We start from the raw sequence: 27,071 nt of genomic DNA, 5'->3' as shown, positions 1-27,071 counted from the left end.
GCTCTGTGTGGCCTCTGCCCCTCGGTGCAGGCGGAGCAGCCAGTGCAGGGCCGTGGGCTGGCACAGGAGCAGAGCCAGTGCTCGATGTGGTGCTTTGCTCCGGTGCGGTTAGGGAAAAAAGCACTGTGTTACGTGATGTGCACAGACAGCAAGTAAAGCTGCATTAATAAAAGTGCTAATTGAAACATCACCTGTTACAGCCTCCAAAGCCACTTGGTTCACCAGTATGTATCCAGCTAAGCTGAGGTGCATTTATTTGACTGTACTTCTCTAGGGTTTTGTTTTTATAGCACTTAATTGAAACCCTGTTGCTTTCTCTAAGGCACTGTTAAAGGCCTTGAAACCAACAGGAGAGCTATTTCTGTGCAGGAGTAAGCCAGAGGAGGTGGCCCGAGTCACTGCCTCTTCCAGCTTGTGTTTGTTTTGTTGTGTTTTTTGTTTGTTTGTTTTTTAATAATGGTGGGTGGGAAGAGGCCTCATGCTGAAGCATACAGGGGCAGTTTTGAAGGACAAACAGGGTGACCACAAAGCGATATACCACAGCAAGGACATGAGACTCAAATGAGTAAGTAACCCAGGCTCACGTTCTTATCTTGCATCTCTTTTTCTTCAGCATTCGGTTATCAGTTTTGGCTGTCATCAAACATTGCTTGGGCCTCTGCTAAGACAGCATCTGGATCGGCCAGTTCAATCTAAGTAAAAAGAATGCAAATCAATTATGTAGAGAGGGCTCAGAGAAATCACTTGGTTTTTAATCAAATCCCACTATTGTCTCTGCAGCTATTGTCTGCGTTTCCCTTGTGCTGGGTCAGGTTTCAGTGCAGAAGTGTGTGCTTTCACAGGTGCAGGTGAATCTGAGGCTCCAGCAGTGGATTTGTACCACTGGACTGGCTGCTTGTCCCTGTGGGGTCAGCTCAATGCTGGACAAGAGCCTGAGTGTGCACCCCGAGAGCCTGGGGCTGGTGCAGTGGCTGTAGAGCAAAGCATGGCCCCAAGAGCTTCCTCAGACTCTGGTGAGTGCTGCTGGTGGAAAACATCGTTAGCAAAAACAATTCCTAGGAATTACCTTGGGGATTGGATACTGAATAGGGGCAGGAGCTTCATCTCGGCAAAAGTCGATCATAATCCCGCATTTTGGTATGTCTGCCACCCAGATGCCTTCAAGCAATAGTCCCTTATCCAGGTAGAAGAATCGCCCTGGGCCATGCTTCTTTCCATCTTTCCAACCTCCTTCGTACCGATTGTCATTTGCTGCAATTCAATACACGAACAGGCAGTGAAACGTTTACCGTTTCATCACAGGACTAGACGTGAAACCGAGCAAGGCAGAAAACTGAGGTAGGAGCAGATCATCTGCTTGGCTCCCAGTCTGGCCCTTCCCAGGGAGCCACAGCACACGGTGCTGCTTTGGCACTGCTCCATTTGCTGTACTGCAGAGCGAGAAAATGCCTGGCGAAGGAGCCCACGCTTGTCACCAGCACAAGGTGTGTGTTGCCCTGCTTTGTTCTCCTCCTGCTGACATTCATTTTGTGCTCAAATCCCAAGCACGTGAGCTCGGGCTGGGCACCAAGCCACTGAGTCACCTTCACAGCCCGAGCACTGACAGGACACGAGCTTCAGGTCTGTCCCTGCCACACACCGCAGAGGGAGCCTGCCTCAAAGGGTTCTGCTTGTCCCGGCAAGGAGGAGCAGCAGCAGCTGGCTAAAATAATCTCAATTTCAAATACTTGTAGGTGGATTGTGTCTCAAGTAATTATGGCATGGGAGTTCCTGAAACGTCTGAAGGCTTCACGCAATCTCTTACAGGCTGTCTTTCCAGCTGTGTGGCATCTCTTTGTGGTTTTCTGCAAGTGGAGAAAGCGTGGGGCTGTGTGCTTCTCCCTGGGAATCCATCTGTCACCAATGGGAAAAGCCCCTTGATGATGCAGAGCTGCAAGGGGAGGAAAGCCACCTCATCCCAGGCTTTTGTTTGAGAACGAGATGTGCACAGGGTGCTGGTGGTGGTGGGAGGTATCCAGGCCACCCTGTTCTCACTGGGAGATTCCTCTGCCATCCCTTTTTCCCAGACGCAGGGTTTCTAAGCCAACAAATGGGCATTTCTGACTAGGTGACTTGGTGGAAATATCTTTGGGTCTCAGCTGAACTCTGTCATTCCTTGAGGCAAGAGATGACGCAAATACCTAGGCAGAAATTGTGGGATCAGCCTGGGAGCTGCTTGGCTCCTGTTCTCCAGCCTCTGCCCACCTGGAAAACAGTAAAATCACAGGCTGGGCTGGGTAGGAGCCTGCACAGGCTGCACTGTGGCATTTCAGTGTCCCTATCCGCTGCCCCATGTACTGTCCTCCCAGAGCCTCCGGGGCTGTCTCACCCTCTGCTGTGCTGCAGCAGTGGTGGCACAGCAGCACCTTGCTCCTGGCCACGCTTGCCCTGCCAGGCACACTGCCAGGAGGAGCAATTTACCCCGAGCTGCGGCTTGTTGTGACCTGTGCTGAAGAACTTTTTCTTTCACTGCTGCAACACTGCCAGCACACGGCCATGCTTCCAGCACCCAAGCTCCATGAGTTACCGGTTTGTGGGTACAGAATAATCACTCTGGCTAATTTTAGCCAAAGGAATCCAGCTCTTGGGGGGGGGAGGGCCAGGCTGTGCAGCTGGGCTCTAGAGCTGTGCAGCAGTGGTGGGTCAGCCTGGAGGGTGTCCGGTTTGTACTGGGGAGGGTGACTTGGGTGGGAGCAAAGTGGGGTAGTTGACTGAGCTGCCCCTGGAAGCATGTGTTGCTGTCATTGGTATGAGCCATCGGTCCAAACTGAATTTACAGCCAGCAGAGAGAGCACAGTCATGTACGCAATGTGCAGAGGAAGTTGTGCTTGTTCCTCCTGGCTGCTTTGCTTAGTTAATGACTGGCTTGAAGATTGCTTCCAAGATAAAAAGAAGAGATGAATAATAGATAACATTTCTTCAAACGTTCCTGGAACACAGTGTCTTATACTGCGAAGGACTGGGATTCTTGGCTTTGGGGAAAAATGTGTTAAATCCACAGCAAAATAAGAAAAAAAAAATCCAGATTTATGTTTTTATGATGCCCCCAACATTCCCAATTTGTGATACACTCAGTGTCATGTCTGGGAAGGGATTGTGTACTAATGAAACCCCTACTAATTTGCTCAATGTGAGCCAGCGTCAGAAGTATGAGAGAGGATAGAATGAGCCCAGAAAGACAGCTCTGTTGTTTTTTTGTACTGGAAAATGGTCTCCTCTTTGGTATGCAGTAGCTAGAAAGCATGCCTGGCAAGGCGCCTGGCTTGAAAAGAGATTTGCTCTTCTCTGACCTAACAGTGTATTATCTCTAGCCCTAACCATCCCTGTCATTTAAATGTAAATCATAGCAAAAGCAAGCTTCCATGTGTGTGGCCTTGAGCATTGTGGCACCCGCTCTCAACCAGCCCCTGCTGCCTCCAGCCCAGAGCCCCAAAGGAGGAACCAGACAGGGCAGCTGCCTCCATCCCGAGACGAGGCTGTGTGGGAGATGCAAGGCAGCACCCACTGATCTGGCTGGTGTCAGGAGAGTAGCGTGATGCTGATTATCTCTGAGGGAAGGACCATCCCTGCTCTGTGTGGGTTTTGCACAGGGACAGATGGACATTCTGGTACTTACACAGGCACAGCATCCCCTGCCCGCCTGGTTGGCCCGCCAGCCACTGCCCCTCGTAGACGGAGCCGTCCCTGTAGCACATCCGACCCCAGCCGCTCCTCAGCCTGCCGCTCCACTCGCCCTCGTAGCACTCCCCGCTGGGATAGAACATGGTCCCGTAGCCCTGTGCGCAGCAGAGGTGGGCAGTTAGGAGCCTCGCTACTGAAAGGTATCAGTGTTCAATTTGGGGTTCTTAGTTTTTGGATACGCTGCTCCTTTCCTTACTACCTTTAGACACATAGCTGCCTAAAGGCGGCACAGCTCAACCACCGTCCAGGTGCTGAAGGTGTGGTGAAGGAAATAGCAGTGATGCTACAGGACTTTTTTTGGCCAATGATATTTCAATGACAAAATCTCAGGTTTGTATCTCTGTATATTATTTTTGGCATGACTGCTGCTAATATTTAGCTTAAAGCAGGTTCTACAGGTATATAAACCTGCATGGGGATACACAATGTAAGACACCTGCCTCTGCAAGTGGGATTTGGTGTCCTTTGACCCAATGTCTTCTGCAGCCCTGAGCATCCCAGGCTGGCAACTCCTTCGCTGCCCTGGGCAGACTAACAGTCTCAGTGTTGCTAATGATGGATTTTGTCTTTTGCTCCATCCATAAACCCACACAGGTTTTGCTCCTCAAACTGGCTCTCAGCTTGATGCTGGTGGTAGATTTGGTGACCTTATGAATTAAACCCAGTGATTGTGTGCAGGCCAGAAACCCCAGGGAGGTGTTTGTCCTATGCATGGGCTTTCCAGGTAAGAGACATCCCTAAAACAAGGCATGATAACATATTTACATATGATTAATGAGTTTTCCCATAGGAAGAAAGCAGTAATTTATCTCTGGGGAAAAAAAAATCAGTTACAGAAATAACTGATTTTTCTGAGCACTAATTCGATTAAACTGTATGGATATAAAGGGGAGGATTTTATAGGGGGGGGAAGAAAAAAAAAAGATGTTTGGATGTCATATTTTGCCAGAGCTCAAACATCCAAAATGCATTCTCAGGGAATGAGGAAGGAAGCTCCTGCAAAGAGGCTCAAGCCAGAGAGCTGCACGCCATTTAGAAGCATAAGAGGCCATTAATTTAATTTAGGAGCGGACACAAAGGCGAATGCAAGGTTCCCATTGGCAGATCAGAAAATGCTCCTAAAAGGATTTTGCACATAGGATTGCAGTCATTTTTACCAGATGACTTCCTCACTGTGCTCCCTGTAGAAAAACCAGTGATTTATGTGACAGGCTTAATTTCCTAAAGAACTTGTGTTTTTTGCTTAATGCGCTGTAAAACTCGCAGCACAGCGCTTCTAAGCTGTGTTTTCCTGCAGTGCTTGTAAGTGTGTTCCATCAGCAAGTTCCCTGCTGGGGCTGGGGACCACAGGCTCTGTAGGGTGAAGGATGCCACTCTGAAGCTTCCTGGGCTCTCTGGAGGGGCAAAATTTAAAGCAAAGCCAAGCCTGGAGATAGAAGGGCAGGGAGGGCAGGCAAAATTCCCCACTGTGAGACAGCTTCAATTTGAGATCTCTTGCTTTCATTTTCCTGCTCTACATATTAATTTCCCCCAAACCCTTCCACACCTTCAGTGCAGCCTCAGGGGACAGGCACTATTTGAAAAATCAGTATTTTAAGTTGTTTGGTTTTTTTTGCATGTTTCAGGGCAGATGCTGGGAATCACACTTACACATTTTTTGTCGTTTTTCCACCAGCCTGTGTACACTTTCTTGTATTCCTTGGTCACGGGGTCAGGAATGCTGTATGAGCCATACCCGTCCCGTTTCCCAAACTTCCAGTCACCGCTGTAAATAGCACCAGTGCGCTTCCAGATCTGGGTGCCTTTCCCTGTTTCAACGAACAGGAAATAACAGGGAGGTCATCGCAGTGGGTAGAAGGCTTGATGCTAAATTAATACTACAGAAGCCAAGCACGTTTCAGTGCTAGCGATACAGCAGCAACCCTGCTTTTTTGGGCTGTTTCTGTGCACTGGGTTGTGTTTTCCCTGGGACCCACGCGGTGGGAGCCGAGAGCACTCTGTTGAGCACAGCTGCGTTTGGATGCACGGAGCTGAGTGCAGTTTGTTGGATTTTTAGAGGATTTTTAACAGCCGTAATCTACATGGTTCAGGTAATTGCCCTGCAGCTGAGTGCATGTAAAAGCTCTTGATGTTGCCTATCAGAAATATCTCTGAGCACATTTTTGCAGGGCATTATATCTAACACATACTGTCAAACATGTGTGAATGCTGTTCCAGGAGTACATATAACCCCTGACTGTTCCCTGCCCCTCAGAACTTTTGTAAAGACACCTCTATCAGTACATTTTCTTCACACAATACATTTTACCATGCTTCAAGTTGTCCAGCCATTCTCCAGTGTACCGATCCCCATTTACAGCATAGATCGTATGTCTTAATCCACATTTCTGTGCCTTCTCGTCCCATTCATGCCAGAGAGGATCTACAGCCCTGGGGTATTTCACAACAGGCATTGTGTTTTCAGCTGGAGAGGAAAACAAACGATTGTCAGAAATAAATTAGGGTGAAATTACTAAGGCAGGTACTGTAGAACAGCCTACCCGTGAACTGTATTTTAATATGCACCTGAGTCAGTAATTGATGTCTGTTTTTGACACTATATCAAAGATAAATTATGCATATAAGGATATGACGAACAGAAGGTATCTAAAAATACCAATGTATGAAACTGCACTATCTAAAAATAGGCTTGTAGTATGTTAGGAAATGCTAAATCAGCTTCAGCAGGATGGGTCTGCGATGGGCATCGGTCTCTGCACCTGCAAGAGGACTCTGGGACATGAGGGAAGGTCAGCCGTGTCCTGGCACAGTGGAGACCCGGACAAACTGCTTCCCAAGGCTCATCCTCCACCTGCTCCTTGCCAAGCAGGAGCACTGGTTCAAGCAAATTGTTTGTTTTTAGGAAATAGCTCGCTGCTAGGGAGTAAAAGCTAGATGTATCTTAGAAAACAGAGTAACAGAGTTAGCATTCACCCTTTGTTTTCCACTTGGTCATTCAAAAATGATTTAGGCGGATATCATTGCCAAAAATATAAATATATTGGTGTCTCAAAGTCCTTCCCACCCAAAACAAAGCAGCGTTGTGCATTGTGCTACCCGTCTTGCTCCTCACCCGTGGCACTGGGGCAGCATGGGGCAGGCAGTGGCAGTGGGAATGGAACTCATTGTGAGCTCAGGGGGGAGAAAATTCCTGCAGCCACCCTCGCCAGGTGGGTGCCAGCCCACAGCGGGGCTGCGGGCCTGTTCCTCTGTGTTGCCCCCATTTCAGCTTTGTGGTGAGCGAGACGAGGGTGCAAGAGAGCAAAGGGAGGGGGAGATTTTAGCAGCGAAGGTGGAGGAAAGCAATGCAGAGAAGTAATGCTGCAGGAAAGCCCACATGCTGGAGGTGCAAAGCACCCTCAAGCTGGACCTACGTTCTCCTGCCCAGCCCCAGCTACCCCACGGGCACCAACCTGTGCTGGGAGAGCGGTGTGGGCTGGGTGCTGCAGCTGTGCATGCCAGGGCCGAGTCGTCATAGCAACTCTGCCAAACTCCTGCGCGAAGGGAGATGGGAGCCCGTAGGGAAAGTCACCGGGAAATGAAAACTGGCTCCTGGCCCGCTTCGGCGACTCCAGAGATCTGAAAGTACAGCACAGTGACAGTGCCGTTGTTGTCAGGAAGGGGGGTGCTGTGCACGCACCAACATGCCCTGTAGGGAAAGGACACTTCTAAAGCACTGCCGGGTAACACATAAATCAGTCTTGCAAGTGACAGAAGAAAATGGAGAAACCCCTAAAAATACACATCAGAAGTCCCATGCAGAAATCTGACTAAATCTGACACTTCCTGTTATTAAAAACGAGATGAAGATGTTCAGGAAGGATTTAATCACCCTTGTTCATAAAATGTTTCCTGGCTTTGGGCACAGCCTAAGAATCACCAAAGACAATTGTTCCTGTGTTTTACCATGGCAAAGGTACAGTGCTGGAGAGGGAGACGGGGATTTGTGGGGGAAATGAGAGAAACCCATGAGGGAGAAGAAAAAATGCTTACTGCAGCCCAAAAATGACAGTCTTAAATTGCAACCAGAAAAAGGCCCTTCTGGAAAAGTATTAATTATTTTGACTGTTTCAGCCACTATACTGCACTGCAGTTAACTGTGAATTTTTCAATTAAAATAATTAGCTAGCTCAGACAATTTCACTTGTTTATTTTTAAACAGTGCAGGTTGTCCAAGGATTTTGAAAAGCAAGTCCAAACTGTGTATCACCTAACCACAGCTTTTGCTAAACAGAAGATATATGCATGTGTGTATTTGAAATTCAATATATATTTTAAACTGGTTTAGATGCAGTGAAGAATTTAAAAGGATTAAGATAATTAAGCAACAAATTAAAATTCACAAATTGGTTTCTTAACCTTTTTAATGTTTAGAGAAAGCACAGAGGCATGTGTAAGTAAACCCCATGGTAATTAAAATAATGTATGAGCATGTGCTGCATAGAAAAAATCCGAGTAGAGCTCTGGTCTCTCTAGCAAAGCACTTGCTAAACAGAACCAAAAGACACCCCAGGACTGAGTCTGCACCTTTCAACAAAGCAGCAATGCTCTCCTGCCGAGGGCTGATCCTCAAATGATTTAAGAGAGGGCTCTATTATATTAAAATATTATTTAATTATATTGTATTTAAAAAAATAAAATCTTTCTCCAAGTTCCAGCTAGGATTGTAGCTCCAGTACATGCTGAAAAACAAACCAAGCAATGGGAGGATGCTGGGGAAACATGCCCAGGTATCAGCCATTTGTGGAGCAAGGCCTCAAGATACATGAATATGCCTTATTTTTTTTCAGTTTAAAGAGTAAGATTTTTTATTGTTATTAAATAAACCCAGAGGACCTCGGTGTTCTACAACATCTGAAACCAATCATTTTCACAATGAAAGCAGACAGCTGCTCTGAGCTGAGTTTGCTCTCTCAAAGCTCAGGGAATTACTGAAGTGAAATGCCCAAACCAACTGAAAACTATCAGAGTCAATAATTTAAGTTTATTCTGGGAACTCTGTAGAATAAATAGAGAGAAACACTTAGAGAAACATATGCTGGAATTCTTTAAAGGTGAAGAATGTGACAACAACATACTGTGGAAGTAGGATGCTCAGATGTGTGTTTTATTGCTGCTATATTCAAAATAAAAGCCAGAGGAAGAGGTGGGAGGGTCTTGGACTCGAACCAAGCGTGTGTCAGTTTGGGCCGAATGAATACAGAGTGGGTGCAGCACTGAGGGCTCTTCCTCTCAGCTCTGTTTTGAAGAATTATTATTAGCAGGATTTGGGATGGATTAATGTAGAAGGTTTGAGATACAAATTTCACTGGCTGATTTTTGCTTAAATAACAGCCTTGAGGGAAGGTGTTTCTTTACATCTCTTCCCTCCTGTTTGCTGTGAACAGCTCTCTCAAGATAAAAAAAAAGTGTTGCTTTTACATCCAAACAATCTAAAGTAAGAGCTCTAGGTTATCTGAAATGTTCAAGCACCGTCATAATCATGCAAAGTGAAACGTTTACTAGAGGGCAGTGGAAGCCGATGCTTACCAGATACTCTCTCCCCCTGTACTTCATTCTTTTGCTGCAGATTTACAGTTAGTTGCCTCTACTTAAATACCTGCAACAACACTGCTCAAACTGATGTAAACCCATGAAGTTGCCCAAAGCTGAGAATTATTTGCTGCACAACTGGAGAGTGCCTGGTAGGATCCTCAGCACTGTTTTAAAACATGCAGATCGTGGTATGATGACGGAGGCAAGAGAAATTTGGCCATGCATGAGATAATGCCTCATTTGTTCCAAGTCCTTAACTGAGGAATAAATCCAGATTACAAAATCAGATCAGCAGTACCAATTCCCAGTTGAAACATGAGCTAAGTATTTTATTTACCATGGCTTACTGTCACCTGATGAGTGAATGGGAATTTACCATGTTTGCATTTTATCCTTTCCGGTTTGCACTGTTTTGCCGTGATCTTTAACTTGAATAATTAACTCAATTTCTTTGATATGTTTTCTGGCAATGAATGGTTGATGACTTCGTGATTAATTAAGGTACAGGCAAAACAGATTTTGTATTTGTAAATTTGCTTTTCAAAGACCTTAGAAGAAAGGCCAGCCACTAAAAAGCTGGAAGGTTAGACTTGCAAGATACCTAAAAGCATTCTTTAAAATACCCAGGTTCAGAGGAAAGGTAACATTTGTCATGTGTTGACACTGGTGAAAGACACAATGAAAGACACTGGTGAAAGAGACAATAAGAAGTCTCTCTCACTGTTAAACCTGCACAGCCACATTTCTGGCTTCTGTAAAATGCTAAACTGAATCAAAGTCTCACCTATACCAGCGCTAAGCTGTGGAAGCAGGGGGAGGGCTGGGGACATAGCCAGTGCAACTGCCCAGGTCTTGACTGCAGTGGTGGACAGGGAGGCATCCTTGAAATCGAATATGAAAACTGTACATGATGGGGTTAATCAGCTGTTGACTGAGCAGCATGTGTGGTTCGTTAAGCTGGCCTGCAGGAAAAGTATGCAGAAAGAACGGAGGCTCTCTGGAGATAAATCAGACTCCAGAAAACCAGGCAGGGCTGTTGGAGCCCCAGCCCTTGGGGACACACTCTGAGGCATTTGCCCCACACTCCAGCTGAGCTGCAGAACCTGTTTCTAACACAGGGCAGGAAAGGTGAGGTGTGAAGCCAGGAGTGGCATTTTTAAAATAGCTTTTCTGCAGCAGACTGTACCTCTCCTAACTGTCACGGCAGGAGCTGTTTCTGCAGGCAGAGATGGACAACCTCCAGCACAGCCGTACCGAGATGCGAGTGTCCGCTGCTCCTCTGGGCTGTCCCTTCCCCGTGTCCTCGTCTGCTGGGGCGAGAAGATCTGACTTAGATCTGCAGTATTCATCAGGTATCGCTGTGAAGGATTTTTGGATTAGTGCACACCCTCTTACAGACCTACCGTGGATATCTTCATCCCACCAGGATTTTTGCAGGATCTCTATTAAGAAGACTGCCAATTTGAAATCTTGTTAAAAAGTTAAATTGGTGAACATTTAGAAAGATTTTTGAGTCTCTTCCTTCAGGAAATCTAATTTTGCAGCACATTTCAGTTGTTGCAGACAGAAAAGTGCAAAAAGCCTGAAAACTCAAGGAGATGTTCATATTTAAAGAAAATGAATGCAGAGAACTTGGATACGCAAATTTGAGTCTCTCAAGACCATATACTGTGATATAAATTACATGATTTTTCTTTTACAAGTGTTAACTAAGAAATCAGTCCTTTTATAATTGACATATAAAAATCTTCAGTTCTCAGCAAGTAAAAATATATACACTTATAATAAACAAATTGTTTAGTTTCTTACAAAAAAATAGAATCACTGTTGTCTTACTTCACTGATTTTATATGCAAAGATGTGATTTAATTAATGAGATTACACAAACAGCAATAATCTCCCAGGAGATGTAAATAGACTCCAGGTAATTCTGAAATCTTTTGTAACTGCACAACTTTAAATACTTTTAGAACTAGCAGTGCAGATAGCCTCTCGTGTGTAACGAAATTCTTTTGTGTTACTGTTTTAAAGAAAACACAGATCTCTTGAACAAATATAAATAATTAGCACATTTTAGTTAAAAGACTTTGAAAGAAATCTTTTGGGGTTATACAGCCTCAATACCTGTAAGCATTGTTGCTTGTCAAGAGGCAAAGGGAAAGAATATTAAAGCTTTGAATAAAGTTCTGGTGATCCCTTCTCATGTCTCTGTTCACTGCTCTACAGGACTCTACAGCCTGGCTCTTGGTGGGAAATGCTCACAATTTCCTGCTTTTGTATGCACACCTTCCCTGGGGGCTTTGCCTGCAGAAACACAGACTCTGGCCCCAACAATATGTAACAAGGCTGAAAAATTATAGCCCAGGGCAAATATCCAAGAGTGATATTAAGATTTTTTTTTTTAAGGTTTATAGATAACAAGTAAAATAAATAGTTTTAAGGGTTATTTACAGTATTTTCTCGAAGTACCTTCTTGAATGTTAGTATTGGCAAAAGTAGTCCTATAAATGTTGAAGTGCTTCTACTTAAATGTTTTTACTTAATGGCAATTAAGTCAATTTTGAGCATCCCGGTCTAGTGGAAGGTGTCCCAGCCCATGGCAGGTGGGTTGGAATTAGAAGATCCCTTCCAGCCCAACCATTCTATGAACTGACAGCAGCGATCTGCCTGCTTTTTGGTCAAATTACCTCTGCAAACCCCACTGAACACCTCACAGCCCACCAAGCACTCTGGCAAACCCCGTCCTGGGTTCAGTCAGGTGTGCAGGAGGCTGTTAGCAGCCCAGCCTGTGTGTGCCAGGAAAGGACAGGATGAAGCCAAATGCTTCAACAGTGTCTGTGTGGGCTTCCTCTGCTCATTAGATTTTACCCCATAATGACAATCCGGTGTGCCCTGACCCCAACACCTCAACATTTTCACTGCTATTGACATTTGGGTGTGCCCAGCCCCCAGTACCTTGCCATTTTCCCTGATACCGAGGACCCGGTGTGCCCAGACTCTAACACCTAACAATTTTCCTTCGATATTGGCAACCAGGTGTGCCCTGACCCCAGATATCTCCCTATCTCCCCTGACACTCACGACGTGGAGCGCCCTGACCCCAGCCCCTCGCCATCTTCCCCGCCGTGACAACCGCCTGCGCCCTATCCCCAACCAGCTCCCCTGGCCCCCAACACCCCGTTGAATCCCCTCAGCCACCAGATCCCTTTGCGGGGCACATCCCCGGGGCACATCGACTCCACCAGCGCCTCCTTGGAGCCTACCGAGGAGCTTTTAACCCCCGGGGGCTGCGCGGGGCCGGGCTCTGCCTCAGCGCCGCCATCGCCTCAGGGGGGGGGAGGGCGGAGCGGGAGCCTCAGCACCGCCTCAGCGCCGCGCCCAGCCCCGCGCGATGACGTCAGGGGGCGCGCGTGGCCCCCGCGGCCCCGGCTGCGGGCTCGCGCCGGCGGAGCTCGCGCCGCCTTGCACCGCCACCGCCCCCCCCTTCCCGCCTCCCGCCGCATTGCACCGCGCCATGAGGGTGCAGCTGGAGCGCTGCTGCGGCGAATGGCGGGAGCTGGAGGAGGAGTTCCGGCAGCTCCAGGTGAGGCGCGCGCTGAGGGGCAGGCGGCGGGAACGGCCCCTGAGGGGAGAGGGCGAGGGCGGGAAGGAGGGGGGGGGGGGGAGCGCGAGGAGCCCGGCCGTGAGGTGGCAGCGCCACCCGGGTGTGTGTCCGTGTCCCCCTCAAGCACATCGTCCCCTCGCGTCCCCTCACATCCCCTCACGCCCCCTCACGCCTCACACAGGCATCCTCAAGGCGATCCCCAAACCCCAGCGGCTGTGCTGTGGCTCCTCACGGAGACGCTTCAGCTCGTCTCACGGTGGATGGTTTAGCTCCTGTCCCCGACACACCGCCCGAGGTGGCAGGGTTGTGTGTGGTTTTGGCGAGGTTTGGGTCGCTGGGACAGCGCCTCGCCCTCCAGCAGGAGCCTGAGGAAGAGCTCGGGGCTGTGGGGCATTGAGGTTTTGGGGCAGGGACGGCTGCGGCTTCGTAACCCTGCCTGTGGCCCCTCTGTGCTGTGGGAAAACGCCAGTTGTCCCGCAGTGACTTATTAATTGAACCCTATGTACAAACACACGAAGGCATCGGTGGTGGTGTTGGATGTGCCAGCCCTTGGTTTGCAGGCAAACCGGGCAGTCACGGCCCCAACTCTGCAAAACTTGTACACCAGAGTGCAGGGATGGCTCCCATGTCCCCTCCTGGGGAGCTCGTAGACTTGGGACAAAAATACCTCTCTCTTTGGTATACAGGACCTTTGTTTTTCAAGGCACGATGCTTCCTAGGTGGAGAGCTGTGGCCACGCCTGACCCTGCAGGAAGGTATTTGGCCCATGGATTGCCTGTGTTAGGGGAAAGACAGCTCCTTGTGCTGCCGGCGGGTCCCCTTTGTGTGCAGTCACTGCTCTTGATGAATAAATAACTGAAGTATCAAAAGCTGTGTTGTTCTAAATACCAGCATCACCTTTACATCGTTATCCTGATGTTTTTGGCTAGCGGTAGAGTTCACCAGTTCTCAACTTGGCGTGTTTGCATTTCCAATAAATAGGTGAGCTTTTTCGGCAAAGGGCTTCTTACCCCTTTCAGCAGCCTTTCCAAGGACACGGTTGCAGGACATGCAGAGAAGCAGAAGGAGCTGCTGGGCGATCCGCTGAGCCCCGGGGTTCTCAGCAGAACCAAACCAATCCTGCGGTGATGGGCGCTGCGGTGCCTGGACACGGTTAGGTTGGTCAGTGAGGTTTTCGGATGGGATAGTGGAGCTTGTTTTATATCGCTGCTGTAAATAATGAACAGCCAGGTCCTAGCGAGGAGGAGAGCAAAGATTTGTTTTGTGTGGCTTTAGTGCTGTGTTTATGCCTAAGGAGAACTGGCAGCAGTTTTTTGTGGTGTTACCTGAGATGTGCTGGTAGATAAAGCAAATGGGCATTTAACCCCTCCGTTCCCTCCTCGACACTGACTCTGCAAACTGTCTTCTGAGTTTTAGCTCTTAAAAAGAATATTTTTCTCCTTAAGCCAGGGCTAATGTTGAACTTCCACGTGATGATAAGGGGTCTGGCTTTCAGAGGGCCCTGATGCAAACCACAGCATGCCCAGACAGGGACCGAACTTGTACGGGTTTGTTCGTGGTGTGGAATCCTCCATGTCGGCTTTAGTTGCTAAAGAAGTCCTTGTGCACCTCCCTGCAGTGTTGGAGCGGGTTGAATGCAGGGTCCGGGACCTCCTGGGCCCGTTGCATCCTTTTCTCTGCTGGACGAGCTGTGGCATGGTTTTGGATGTGCTGGAGGAAGCAGTGGGCTGTGCTGGAGCAGCAAGTCATGGGGCTTGGCGTGGCCACAGTGGCCAGGAGGCTTGTCTAAATGCCCAGGTTTTGTGGCCACTTCTGTAATGTTTGTTTTTTTTTTTTCCTTCTTCCTCTGGGTCCTCATCTCCTTTCCTCTTTTTTTCCAGATTGAATCTGGCAGTGAAATCAGAGTTCCTGAGCTGCGATTTCTCCCCCTCCCCCCCATTTACGGGGGATGGATGGGATCAAACAGATCAAACATCTGCTTTGTCACAGGGTGGGCTGGGAAAAAGAAAGTCCCAGATGGGGAAAGCCTGGTAGGAAGAGGAAATGAGATGAACGGGGAGAGGATGCTCTCTCTTTTGCAAGAACTTTTGTTAGTGTTCCTTTGAGCTGTGCTGGTTTGGTATCAGCCCTTGGTTGTCTGCCTGATGGATTGGAGGCAGCTGGAACGGGCTGCCATGGGAAACCCCTCCCTGCGTGCCTGTTAACTCCCCAAAAAACAGGGCTTGCTTCCCTCACATGTGAGAATCCAATACCACCCGTAACCCAGAAGGGCTCTTCCTACCAAACCTCTCTTCTTCTCCCGCAGGAAACGCACAAAGTTTACAGGCAGAAACTGGAGGAAGTCACCAGCTTGCAGACAGCCTGCAGCAGCTCCATACACCGGCAGAAGAAGACTTTAAGGGATCTGAAGCACAGCCTGCAACGGTAAGGGGAGGTCTGAAGGGGGGAGGAGGCAGGACTGGAATGTTTCTGCTTCCCAAAGGGTAGAAATGTTTGGGTTTTTAGCAGTTTGATATGTAGTCTGCGTCACAGGGGCAATTTTGCTCCATATAAATCTTGAGTCACTTCCATTTATCGCAGTCAGGTAAAATGTTTGTAACCACACGAGGGATCGAGTCCTATAAATAAAGAAGACCCAGTAAATCTTTGGGGGAGGCCGACTGGGTTTGCATGCCTGCAGTAGGTGCAGGATTTGCAGCAGGGACTGGCTCTGTCTGTGAGGCTGCTCACCGGGAGCCACCAGCTCAGTTCCTTGCGTACAGACCTCAGACACCACAGCTTGCTGACCTCCCTGTGCTCACCCCTCTGCTCTCTGTTTTACATTAATTGGTAAAGCTGCAATTAGCAAGTAAATCATCAGCTCTGCGTTTGTTACATCCTGAGATGTTTTATGCCTGGAGAGCTGCAGCCTCAATGAAAAGTTTTGCTGAGCTGGGCCTGGCCAAGACTTCTGAACGTCCCCTGGGTTCCAAGCCTTGTGGGGTTACGGGGGATAACTTTGGTGTCTCCAGGGGGCTGCTGGGGTGTGCACAGGCTGATGCCTCTGCTCCCTGCAGTCTTTTTTGTGTGTTGTGTGTGATGGTGGTGTCTGCAGGCAGGCAGTTTGGGGGTTTTGGAGGGCTGGTTGCCACAAACAGAGCTTGTAAATCCCTTCTCTGCAGGTAGAACAGCAGCAGTGAAAGGTAGGGTCATGCAGAGCCCTCCTCTAGCCCAGCACTGCCCAGCTGCACCCCCTGCCCTTCCTAAAATGCCTGATTTCAGCAGTGCGAGGGCAGCAAGAAAAGCAAATTGGAGGTCCCTTCCCCCAGCTGCTGTCCTCTGTCCAAGCTGCCATTGATTGCGTGGGGGCTGCATCAACCTTTCGGTTTAAATGAGTTTGACATCCTTTCAGTGGTGGCTCGGAAGGATGCGTGAGGTCTTTTTTGTTTTGTTTTTAGAGGCCGTACAGTGATTTTTTGTCCTTCATGAGGAGTTTATGGGGTCTGGACGTAGAGGCTTTCCAACCCCAAAGGGAGTTTGGGGAGGATCAGTTTGGATGCTGTAAGGGCAGTGCCTGAAACTGCACGCAAACTTCCCAAAGTGGAAGGTGCTCCTACAAAAACAGCACAGTGTGCCTGAACAGCTTCCCAGTGGAAGAGGTGCAGAGTGCTGACACTGAGCTGAGGTGAAAGAAGCTGGTTTGTACACCAGGCAGGTGAAATAACCCACGATGACACAAAACAGGCAGCGAAAAAAATATCAGGGCTAAGCCAAATGTTGCTATGGAAAAACAGGAGAGAAGTGCACAATGGCATAAATTTACAGATAGCTTTTTACCAGCATGAACTTTCTGACAAAGTCCTTTTCCCTTAAATAAAAAGGAGGTAAAAATATAAAGGGGAAGATTTTGTTTCCGTGTTTTTGCAGGTGCAAGCCCAGAGCTACTCCTGAAGAATTCGCTCTCATACAGCAGATCAGCACCCAGATCAAAGAGAGGCAAAATGCCTTCTTTGACATGGAAGCCTACTTGCCAAAGAAGAACGGGTAAGTGCTTTGCCAGGAGGGGCACGCACTCCAGGAAAGCTGATCTTTGAGTGTTCACAGCGGTGTTGTTCCCGCAGGATAATGTGCATGCTGAAGAAATACATGTACAACTGGATTAGTCATAAATCTCTTGCTGAGCTGCTGTGTCGGTTGTACACAGAATTCATTAGCTGGAAGTGTATGTAAATGTGCTGTGTGTAGGCACAGGTTTTCTTGTTAAAATAGTAGTTAAATCTGCATCTGCGAGAGCTCATGGAATTCACTGTTCCACAGTGACATTTTCCTGTGCTAGTTTTTCAAAGATAATCAGTATGAAATTTCCCCCCTTTTTAATTTATTTAATTTTTCTTCCTCCCAAATATTGCTTTCAACTGACTTAACGTTTGTACTTTGCTTTAAGTGGGGTTGCTGGGATGTATTTTGTTCAGTTGTCAAGGGCTGTGCAACCCTGGCGGTCAGGAGATGCTGATGCGGAGTAAAACGAGCCAAGGGACTTGATTTCTACCCTTGATTTGTTCCTTTCCCCTTCCCAAGTCTGCTGCTTCTGTGTATCTGTGGTGAGATGAGCGTTTTGGGTGGAAATACCCTGGAGTAGGGAAATGATGTGAAATCAAGAAGATGGTAAAAGGTGCTGCAGCATTGCGGGTGGAGTGCTCTGCTGGAAACTTTTCTTCCAGTTTCTCCACGTTCTTTTTATTTTCTGATAGTGTATAATAATTATCTCACCCTTAGACTGTAGCATGGAAAAGGGACCAGGAAAAGAAACCTTTTCTCTAACTTCTTGGAAATGCTGACTGAACTTCCTGCATTTAAATCTTCTTTGGTGGTCTGTATTTCCAGTTTGCTTTAATTAAAAACCTACAGCAAAATGCGTCTTGGGCTGCTAAAATGATCTCTTCAGCTCTGATCTGTGTCAGCTGTGGTGTTCAGAGCAAACAAGACTTAATATGGGTCTTGTTTTTTGTCTTCCAGTTTGTACTTAAATCTCGTGCTGGGAAATGTGAATGTAACCCTCCTGAGTAACCAAGCAAAGTAAGTGAGCGTTTCCATATGGGCGCATTTGGGGCTAGCAGGGGGTGTTTGCTGAAGTCCAGGGACAGGAATGGTTTTCTCTTAGACCTGTTTCAAAGTCATCTGTCAGGATCAGGTAAGTCAGACTGAGACAGGCCAAACTAAAGCTTCCTGTAAAACTCCAGTGGGTTTTGTCCCTCAGTCACTTCTAAGCCCAGTCAGGGTTGTTGCCTTAGTTATAAGGGAGATTCAGCTGGGTTTTGCAACTAAAAATAATAAATAAAAATAATGTTGTGAGTTCCAGGCACGCAGGGCTCCAGAAAATGGAGATTTCTCTTTATATAAATATGAGAAATAAAGAGAGCTGCTGCTGCTTAACCTGGCAACCTAGAAACCAGCTCTTAGGGACTGAAACTGTTGAGTTGTTTTGCAGCATCACGGTCATGCAGGTGAAATACTGATTTTCATCACTGCAAGCTGATTTTCTAAATGTTTTAAGCAAAATCTCTTGTCTTTTGGTTTGTGATGTGGATTTGTATCTGGGTTGAAAAAAAAGTGAAGCCACATTCAGTAAAACCTTCATTTACACCCATGTGATGTGTGACATTCCCTGCTCTGTGCTTTTTTTCCTTCCAGGTTCGCCTACAAAGATGAGTATGAGAAGTTCAAACTTTATCTCACAATCATCTTGTTACTCGGGGCTGTGGCCTGCAGGTTTATTCTTCACTACAGGTAAGCCTGCATTTTTTTACTTTCAACCAAGTGTTTTGAATACAAATGTGCTGGATTAGCAGCTGATTCATTTGAACTAATTGCCAGAGACCAGGAGATGGGTGCAAGCTGTATTTGGGCTTTGAATAGTTGTGGTTTCCCCAGCAGGGGATCTTGTGTACCTGTTTCTCAGTGCAGGCAGGACCTGTATTTTAGCTGCTTGTTTTTTCTTGATTAACATTTTAGGAATTTGCTATAACCAATAGAAAGCACAACACGATAATCCTGATCTGCTGTTTTTCTGGTGTTGCATTGTGCTTGGGAAAGAGTGGTGTGTTTTGTTTGCAGGTTGTCCCAGGTAGGTACCAGCACCGTGCTGCAGCTCTGGGGTTGCAAACACCACACAAGAGAGCGTTTGCATCAAATGGTTAGACCAGAAATGTAATCTTTAGGTCACAATAACGTATCACCAGCAAGCCTCCACTATTCAGTTTTGCTAAAAAAAAAAAAAAAAAAAAAAAGACAAAAACCAGCCAGGTGTTTTAGCTGGACCCTTCCATCAACGTCTCTGTGGATTGTACCAGGGACTGGTGCTGTCTTGTATGGAGGCTGCCCCAAATCCTTGTGGCTTCAGGGGGCTGCAGTGGCAAAATAAAGACTCCTTTTACCCCCAGAGTGTAATGCTCTTCTGTTCTTTTAGTTGATTGGATTTATAGAGATCTCATTGAATTAGCCTGGAAATGCTTCTCTAAATTGGATCATCTGGTGCTTCCATGGTGTTTTCTCTCCTTCAGAAGGAATTAATGTCATCTCTGCATACCTGCTTATCGGCTAAAGCTTTGCGGCGTTATATCATTGGGCACTTCCCAGGGTAAAGGACTCTCAACTTGGCAGCGGTGCCAATACCTGTGGCTCTGCGTGTGGATTAGAGATTCCCAGGACAGGGGCTTTGTGTCCATGACCTTACTTGGGCAGGCTTTCATCCTCCCGAGGGAAGGGAGGGAAAATAGGGGTTTTGAAATGTTTTTCTGTAATTAACAGGATTTCTTTTTACTGTGCTTTTTTCTTTTTAACAGGGTGACAGATGAAGTGTTTAATTTTCTGTTAGTGTGGTATTACTGCACGCTGACGATACGGGAAAGTATTCTTATTAGCAATGGATCAAGGTACTGTGCCACCTGCAGAAACTATTTAAAGCATGAAATGTCCATAAAATTAAAACAAGCAACAAAAGCAGATTCAGTTTGGTGCTGAAGCCCAGCAAATCTGAGATGTTGATCCCTCTCTGCAGGGTCTGTTGTCCCTGTTCCTCTCTACATTTTCTTCTAAGGGCAGATGTGGCTGTCTGGGGCTTGCGTAGGGAGGAGAAGGCACAGTTTCTTCAAGTCCATAATTTCTTGGTCCAGGGTGTTGGATGTTTTTGGTAGCTATGGGTTAGTTGTAGATGTGATCTGGGATGTAATTGTGCGTGTTTTCAGTGACATGACCAACCCAGATGCTGACTTTGTACCTTGTCGTGTCTGTAGTGGTACCTGTAGGTATGTTGGTACGCTGGCATACATTCATGAGAAAAAGGGAGCAGGAGCTGAGTCACTCTGGTTTGTGCCATGTGGTCACCGTGATTGCTCTGCGGGTCACTGCAGCGTGTCCCGAAGCATTTGACTAAATTACAGTTGTGTCCAAGGAAAATTGGTGGCTAAGAGGAAATAATTGTATAAAGAGCTGGGAACACGAGTTAAGTGTTGGGAGAAGTAAACTGAAGGGTGATCCTTGCTCCAAGCCCTCATTTCTTATGACACCTTTAGTTGGAGTATCCTAAACCACCCCTCTTTTATCTGGATTTTATTCAGATGATCAGATTTTCCACTCTCCTATTCCCATTGCATTTTGGCACTGAGCTCACTGCTCATGCAGCGTACGGGGTTATCAAGCGCACCCTGAACATTACTAGAGCAAGAGAATGCTGGAAGGAGAAGTTCAGCTTTTCTTCTGAGACTTTTACCTGATTAGTTGTGTAGCCCTGCATGCAGCTCTTGAGGAGCTTGGGTGCTCCCAGCAGGGCAGCCCGTCAGAGGAGGCTGGCACTGGTGATGGTGCAAGGACCGCTGGGTGTGCGAACCCTTCTCAGGGCGTGGGTGAGCCCAGAGAAGTTATAGGAAAAATCAAAATGAAGCAAACCTCAAGCCGGCTCTTCCTGCTCTAGCTGCCGTTGCCTTTCTGGCGCTGTTGTCCCTTCCCTCCTCCCACAAGGCCTTGGAGCAGCAGGAATTTCAGGGCGTCTTCTGACTTCCCCAGCAGCCTGGGGAGGGAGTCCTTGTCCTGGCTGTGGAGAGCGATCACTCGTCCTGCCCCTGCTGTGCCTCTTGCTTTCACTCTGGGGGAGCTTGAAGAAGTTGCTTAAATTTGCACTTGCGTAGCCTGACCTGGAGCCTTGTCAGAGATCTGAGCAATAACCTGAAGGTTGTGTCCCCGCTTTTCATCATCCAGATGGGCTGGCACAGGGCGTGGGTAAACCACAGCCATCACCACATCTCTTCCCAGGCGTGAGTCTGCATGCAGGCTTGCTGCTGGGTGAGTGGCTGCTGCTGCAACGCTTGCAGCTCCCTGTGGCATTAATTAATGAGGCTTCTGACGTGTCTCACTCGTAGTGCATGTGCCTGGTACCAGTCCTGGGGAGCAGCCGTGATGGAGATGGGGTGGCAGCAGCCAGTGTGCTCCATCCAGCCCACGGCATTTGTAAAAGAAAATTATTTCTGTGCAGTTTGCTGGCATCACAGCTAGCCACTAAAAATGAGGGAGGCATCTCCCCACTGATCACGGAGCTTGAGGCAGTGCAGGCATGTGAGAGCTGAACACGGCAAGCTCTGGGAGGTGCAAAGGAAAAGTTTGCAAGGACAGAAATTGGCTTCCCTGTGTCCAGCAGAGAAACCTCTGGTTGCCGTGGGCTGCCTCGGCTGTCCCTGCTTGTCTTCTGGTAACAAACTCCTGCTGTCCCTTCTTGGTTTCTTGGCAAGTCCTTTGTTGCCACCGACTTAGTTTTTGTTTGTTTGCTTTGGGCCATTTATTTATCCACGATCTAGTCAGGATTATTTTTTGTCTTTAAAGCCAGACCTAAAGTTGAAATTCATGTTCTTCGTCTAACTGCCATATTTTTTTCTGTTCAGGATCAAGGGCTGGTGGGTGTCTCATCACTATGTCTCCACATTCCTGTCTGGAGTAATGTTAACATGGTGAGTTTGCTTTCTCCTGCTCATGGTGCTTTAAAATGTGTGCGTCATCTGAGCGTATTAATCCAGTGTGACCACGTAGCTGTGTCTGCCCAGGCACATAGCGAAGCATCACACTTGTCTGATGGTACGGATGTTTTCAGTGATAAATACAACACTCTGCAAGTTTGTTTTTACACTGCTGGTTTTAAAAAAAATGCCTCCCGATTTGTATTTCTGTATAAGCTGAGCAAAACAAGCAGCATTTCTCTTCAGAGAGGGAGAGTGATGCCAAATGAATTTTTTGGTGCCTTATCACCCAGACTGTAAACAAACTATAAAGCAAAAAAAGCAAGTTACATTCCAACGTGGTGGTGTTGGTGAAACAACACAGCAACGCACCCTGTGTGTGGCTCCTGCATGACCCACTTCAGCTTTGTTTGGCACGAACTGATTAGTTAATAAGTAAGAATTGTTTTAAAATATGTTTTTGTTCTGAATCTCTAAGGAGTTCATACAGTCACTGCAGCAAAAGGTCTGTATCCTGAACTGGTGTTAAGATAAGGAGCACGAGCACCTGTGCTCCCCTGCTTTAATTCGTAATGTGGATGCTGCTGAATGGCTTTGATTGCTGCCTAGAGGAAACTGCAACAGGGAAATCAATAAGAGGGGGCAGCCTAATCAATCAGACCGTTTGCTGCCTGCCAGGGCAGTGATGTGAGGCTGTAGCACCCTTTCTGGACTCCGGATGGGATGGAGCGGGCTGGGCACCAGCTGCTGATTTCATTTTCTAATGGGATTTGTGGCTGACAAGGGGCTGGGTGCTGCATTGTATGCTTTTCATCAAACAAATAGACTTCCTTTGTATTTTGCTTTCAGGCCAGATGGACTCATGTATCAAATGTTTCGCAGTCAATTTTTAGCATTTTCAATATTTCAGAGTGAGTATATCTTACCTTGGTATTTCATGGGCTAAAATAGTTTTCTACCTGGTACGCTTAGAAGAAAACAGATCTGCTGCTTAAATACTGGAGTATTACACTGTGCAAGTATAAACAGTATCATACAACAGACAATCATAAACAATAATTAAATGCTATTGGATGAAATATATCAAACTATTTTAATAATGTTTCTGATACTTCTGAATAGCCAGTGCAATGATGCTTCCATTTCTTCTCCAGGTTGCGTTCAGTTCCTACAATATTATTATCAAAGGGGCTGCCTTTATAGACTCCGTGCTTTGGGGGAAAGAAACCACTTGGACCTTACTGTAGGTGAGGTTGTCTGCGATGCCTTGTTTGCAAAATGGGGTTCTGTCAGACAGAAGGGGCAGGTTCAAGAGCAGTGATACTGAGATGGCTTTGTGGCCATCAGAGATTTCAGATTTGCACAGCTGTTACCCCCCTGCCCTGCTGCCTCTGGTACAAAGGCAGAAATGGTGGCGAGTCTTTTATCATTCTCCTTGGGTCCTGAGGAGTGGAAATGGAGTTCTCTGATTTCCATCAACTCTTGAGGGCATTAAGATGGTTGTGTTGTTCATCTCCATCTTCATCTTCCTCCCATTACCACCCCTTCAAGTTTTGATTCTAACCTAGCTGATTATTGCTGAGCAGCAGAGGAATAATCCTTATGGGGAGGTCTGGTTGGGATGAGCTGCAGTTTGGGATGCGTCCTGGCTTGTCTGTGCTAACTCCCTCTCTTCTGTTAACCTGTTGCAGAAGGATTTCAGTCCTGGATGTGGCGGGGGCTGACGTTTCTCCTTCCATTCTTGTTCTTTGGGCATGTAAGTTGGGCTGTTCTGTTCCCTCCTTTGCCATGCGGGACCTGGGGAGGGTGTGCTGGTGGTGCTGTGGTTGCAGTACGGTAACAAGGTGTATCAGATCATGCATACCTGTGCCAAACAACTCTAAATTTTTGCTGATAATTGCTTTTTTTTTTTTTTCTTTTGTAGTTCTGGCAGCTATATAATGCAATCACACTTTTTGGATTGTCAAGGCATAAGGAGTGCAAAGAATGGCAGGTGGGTGTTGGTTCTGCTCAGAAAAAACGCAGCAGAGGAAGAGGGGTGCTTTAACTACATCCTTAAAAATATTTGGCTATCTGACCCCAGCTAAATATCTCAGAATGATGTGGCACAGAGCCTATACAAGAGAATTCTAAATAATTGTGAAATACTGTATGGAAACTTGCACCCATGGGTGACCACACAAAATGTAAAGCAGAAAGCGTAGGGGAAAGAACATTCATTTGGGTAAATATCTTGCCATGTTTTTCATGTACATGGGCATTTAACAGCAGTGGCTGCCGAGTTGGTGGCTCTTTTTTATGGTTAAACCATGGGTTACATGCTTAAAAACAAGGTAACAAAAGTAAAAAGACAATGAATCAGTTCAAAAATACATTATCCACTTTACTGCCCCAATGTTAGGGTCCCTTCTGCTTCTTTTCTTAGTTGCTCTCACCCATTAAACATATCTACCCATTTTCTAGCTATCCAGTTACTTCTGTAGAGCCAGGCTGATCACTGATGATGGTGCATTTGACCATGTCACATCCATAGTGGTGCAGATAATCTTTATTTTGGTCAAATCCTGCTGTAGCTTGCGTGCTCACTTTGTCACATAATGCTAATCCAATAGATTGGATGTAATAATTTGATTTTCCTGTCTGTAAGAGTCCAGATGTTGAATGGAAATAATTTTAAAAATGAACCGTGCCATAATATTAAAAAGCAATAAATGCTACTTAATCATGATAAAACATAGTTCCCATTTATCAGAACTAGATGCGTGGGTGTGTGTTTGCCTCCGATCTTCTTTCCTGGTGTAATAACAGATCCCTGGACTTGCTAACCAGACCCCATCAGAGCCTGCTTACACTCACCTTTTTTAATTTATTTTTTTTTAACCTTTTCTGTTTGTTTTCTCTTCCCCCATTTCCTCAGGTTTGTGTGTTGGCTTTCACGTTTCTGCTGCTCTTCCTCGGGAACTTCCTCACTACTCTCAAAGTGGTGCACACTAAGTTGCAGAAGAACAAAGACAAAGTAAAGAAGCTGTGAACCTACCAGGATGTGCTGGGTGCCAACATGGGAACTCGGTGTCCCAGCGCCTGCAGCAGGTGCTCGGCGTTGGACGGTGCCTCCTAAACCTCTGCTACGCTGTGAACGGACTTGGAAGGACTCGTCTGTCCCCATGCTTGGTGAAGGATGTGGACTCTTCCAGCACAGACTCAGTATTAAGCAAGCATGGCTCTCCAGTCTGCAGTCCTGCTATTTATGTATATTTAATACAAAATGTGTTTGCATTTGGTTTTTCTGTGTGTATATATAGCAGCATGCACCTGCCTGGCAAAAAGCCAGCATTGGGGGAATGTGGGATTTACTGTAATTCCAGTCCTGGAATGGTATTTAACACTTTCCAGTTTTATTATTTAAACTCTGGGTATTGGATTTTTAAAGCTTTATGAACACTCCAGATTGCTCAGTAATACAAACTGAATGCTGTTTTCAAAAGCATTTGTTTAAAGCATATTTTCAGTGGCAATACTAACCTATGTGTACTGTGAAAAAAATGCCCATCTTTGTACCATACTGCTGCTATATACACTTTTAAAAAGCTATTTAAAGAAGAGAAATCCTCGTAAATAAGCAAGCAAAAACAGTTACGAAATGGCAGGGAAGTCTGCTAGCCCTCTTCCAGGGAGATCAGGTAATCTGCCCAAGCCTAGAAAACACCTGAAAATAACCTGTAATTTGCAACTGCTTTATCCCCTTTTTAATAGCCAACACACTGCCCTTTGAGTGGTTCTTTTGAGACAGCATTTTTTCTGAAAATAGTCTTGATCAGTGGCAGTAGGTGCAGTTGCACTTCAGTTCCCATTTTCTGTACTTCTTTGCTCCCAGTGCCATTCTGGAAAGGTGAAGAGAGGCTAAGCAGAAGTATGAAATGCTTCATTTAAGTACTGTACTTGTACCAAGCGTTAAGAGAATGTAAACACTTGTTTGGAAGGACAGCTGAGGAGAAATACTGACTCCCATCCCACTGAACTCCTGCTTCTTGAATTTAGTTGAATAAGCTTGTTTTGGGGGCTTTAATATCTGCAACTCTGAAACCCAGCTGCAGGTTTGCGAGCTGCCTTGTGCAGCCCGTTTCTCAGCTGTGCTGCCTTCCCTGGAGCTAGCACAAGGCCCAGACTGGGCAAATGGCTTTGGCAGGGTGATCTGAAAATTATGTCCTTCTCCCACTAAGTGTGCTCATGAAGAAATACATATGCACTATATACTTTAAATGGTTTCATTAGTTATTTTGTTGCTGCAAGGCTAGCAAAATTGCCTTTACAGTGTTTGTCCTGTGGGCATGAACAATAAATTGCCGTTTGCATATTTTGAACAACTTTCACGCTAGCTGGGCTGTATCTTGCTACATTAACTTCTGAGTTCTGCATACCATGTGTTGATTTTTTCTTTGTCTTTGAACTCTCCATTTATGAAATGTAAATTATTTTATTTTGAGAGCAATGCTGGAACCTGCTGGATCTGAGCAGTGGACCTGGTACTCCAGGGGTGAGGGAGCTCTGCACATGGCAAGTAACTTGAATTCTGCAGCATGAGAATCTTGGATTGTAAAAGCAAGGAAAGATTCGAGCCGTGGAGCTGAGGGTACATGTGGTAACTTCCTGCATCTCAATGTTTCAGTCGCTTACTGGGTAAGGTCATGTGTGGTTCTCTGTCTTTCACTGACAAATGTCTTCTTGTGGAGAAACGGTTGCACAATTCGTGGATTTTTTTCTATAGTTACTAAAGATGTGCAGAAACTGATCTTTTTTAAAAAGAAAAAAAAATCATTTTAAGCTTGTAGGGATCCATGTGCCTTAGTTAATTCAAAGCAAGTTAGGGAGAAAAAACTGAGATTTCCAAGATCAAGGGCTATCCCATATCTAAAATGATGAATCATTCCAAAAGAATTTTCCACCAGCTGGTCACATAACCAGCAGAGGATAAAATTGCATGAAATCTGAATGATGTGCAGTTATCAGGCTCTACATGGAAGCGTTTGTGTAACAGTAGATCCCTGGCATACAATGCCCAAGCTTCCTGACAAAAGACTGTGTATTGTAACTGTTAGGCAAGTCATAGAATCAGAAAATCAAAGTCTGTCTTTCCCTAAGGATGGGCAGGAGTTTGCCTTAGAAAGAAAACTTTTAACACCTGTACTGTAGAA

The 27,071-nt window shown here is 46.4% G+C and overlaps 2 protein-coding genes across 2 annotated transcripts; one reads left to right on the top strand and one right to left on the bottom strand.

Annotated features, from left to right (window-relative positions):
• Window positions 1-223: 223 nt before the first annotated feature.
• MORN3 (MORN repeat containing 3) lies at window positions 224-10,553 on the bottom strand. Its single transcript, XM_032199149.1, has 6 exons — window positions 10,481-10,553; window positions 6,029-6,184; window positions 5,371-5,528; window positions 3,656-3,815; window positions 1,067-1,251; window positions 224-692 (listed from the first exon to the last, which is right to left on the bottom strand). Exons 2-6 carry the CDS (start codon window positions 6,171-6,173, stop codon window positions 624-626), a joined length of 717 nt encoding a protein of 238 aa, XP_032055040.1. The 5' UTR covers window positions 6,174-6,184; window positions 10,481-10,553; the 3' UTR covers window positions 224-623.
• A 2,190-nt stretch (window positions 10,554-12,743) lies between these two features.
• TMEM120B (transmembrane protein 120B) lies at window positions 12,744-26,254 on the top strand. Its single transcript, XM_032198899.1, has 12 exons — window positions 12,744-12,877; window positions 15,204-15,322; window positions 16,805-16,921; window positions 17,894-17,953; window positions 18,569-18,664; window positions 19,720-19,809; window positions 21,808-21,873; window positions 22,729-22,790; window positions 23,034-23,126; window positions 23,571-23,635; window positions 23,804-23,872; window positions 24,797-26,254. Exons 1-12 carry the CDS (start codon window positions 12,809-12,811, stop codon window positions 24,908-24,910), a joined length of 1,020 nt encoding a protein of 339 aa, XP_032054790.1. The 5' UTR covers window positions 12,744-12,808; the 3' UTR covers window positions 24,911-26,254.
• The last annotated feature ends 817 nt before the right edge of the window (window positions 26,255-27,071 follow it).

Source organism: Aythya fuligula, chromosome 17 (genome assembly GCF_009819795.1).
Source record: "Aythya fuligula isolate bAytFul2 chromosome 17, bAytFul2.pri, whole genome shotgun sequence".
Classification (NCBI taxonomy): Eukaryota; Metazoa; Chordata; class Aves; order Anseriformes; family Anatidae; genus Aythya; species Aythya fuligula.
This window is presented reverse-complemented; position numbering and strand designations above follow the sequence as displayed.

Coding starts and splice junctions, on each gene's coding strand:
- MORN3 (XM_032199149.1), bottom strand. CDS start 6,173: ATGCCTGTTGTGAAATACCCCAGGGCTGTAGATCCTCTCTGGCATGAA. Junction 3,816..5,370: donor GGAAAAACGACAAAAAATGT/GTAAGTGTGATT, acceptor TGCTGCGCACAG/GGCTACGGGACCATGTTCTA. Junction 693..1,066: donor TTCAGTATCCAATCCCCAAG/GTAATTCCTAGG, acceptor CTTTTTACTTAG/ATTGAACTGGCCGATCCAGA.
- TMEM120B (XM_032198899.1), top strand. CDS start 12,809: ATGAGGGTGCAGCTGGAGCGCTGCTGCGGCGAATGGCGGGAGCTGGAG. Junction 16,922..17,893: donor TACTTGCCAAAGAAGAACGG/GTAAGTGCTTTG, acceptor TTTGTCTTCCAG/TTTGTACTTAAATCTCGTGC. Junction 23,127..23,570: donor CCACTTGGACCTTACTGTAG/GTGAGGTTGTCT, acceptor AACCTGTTGCAG/AAGGATTTCAGTCCTGGATG.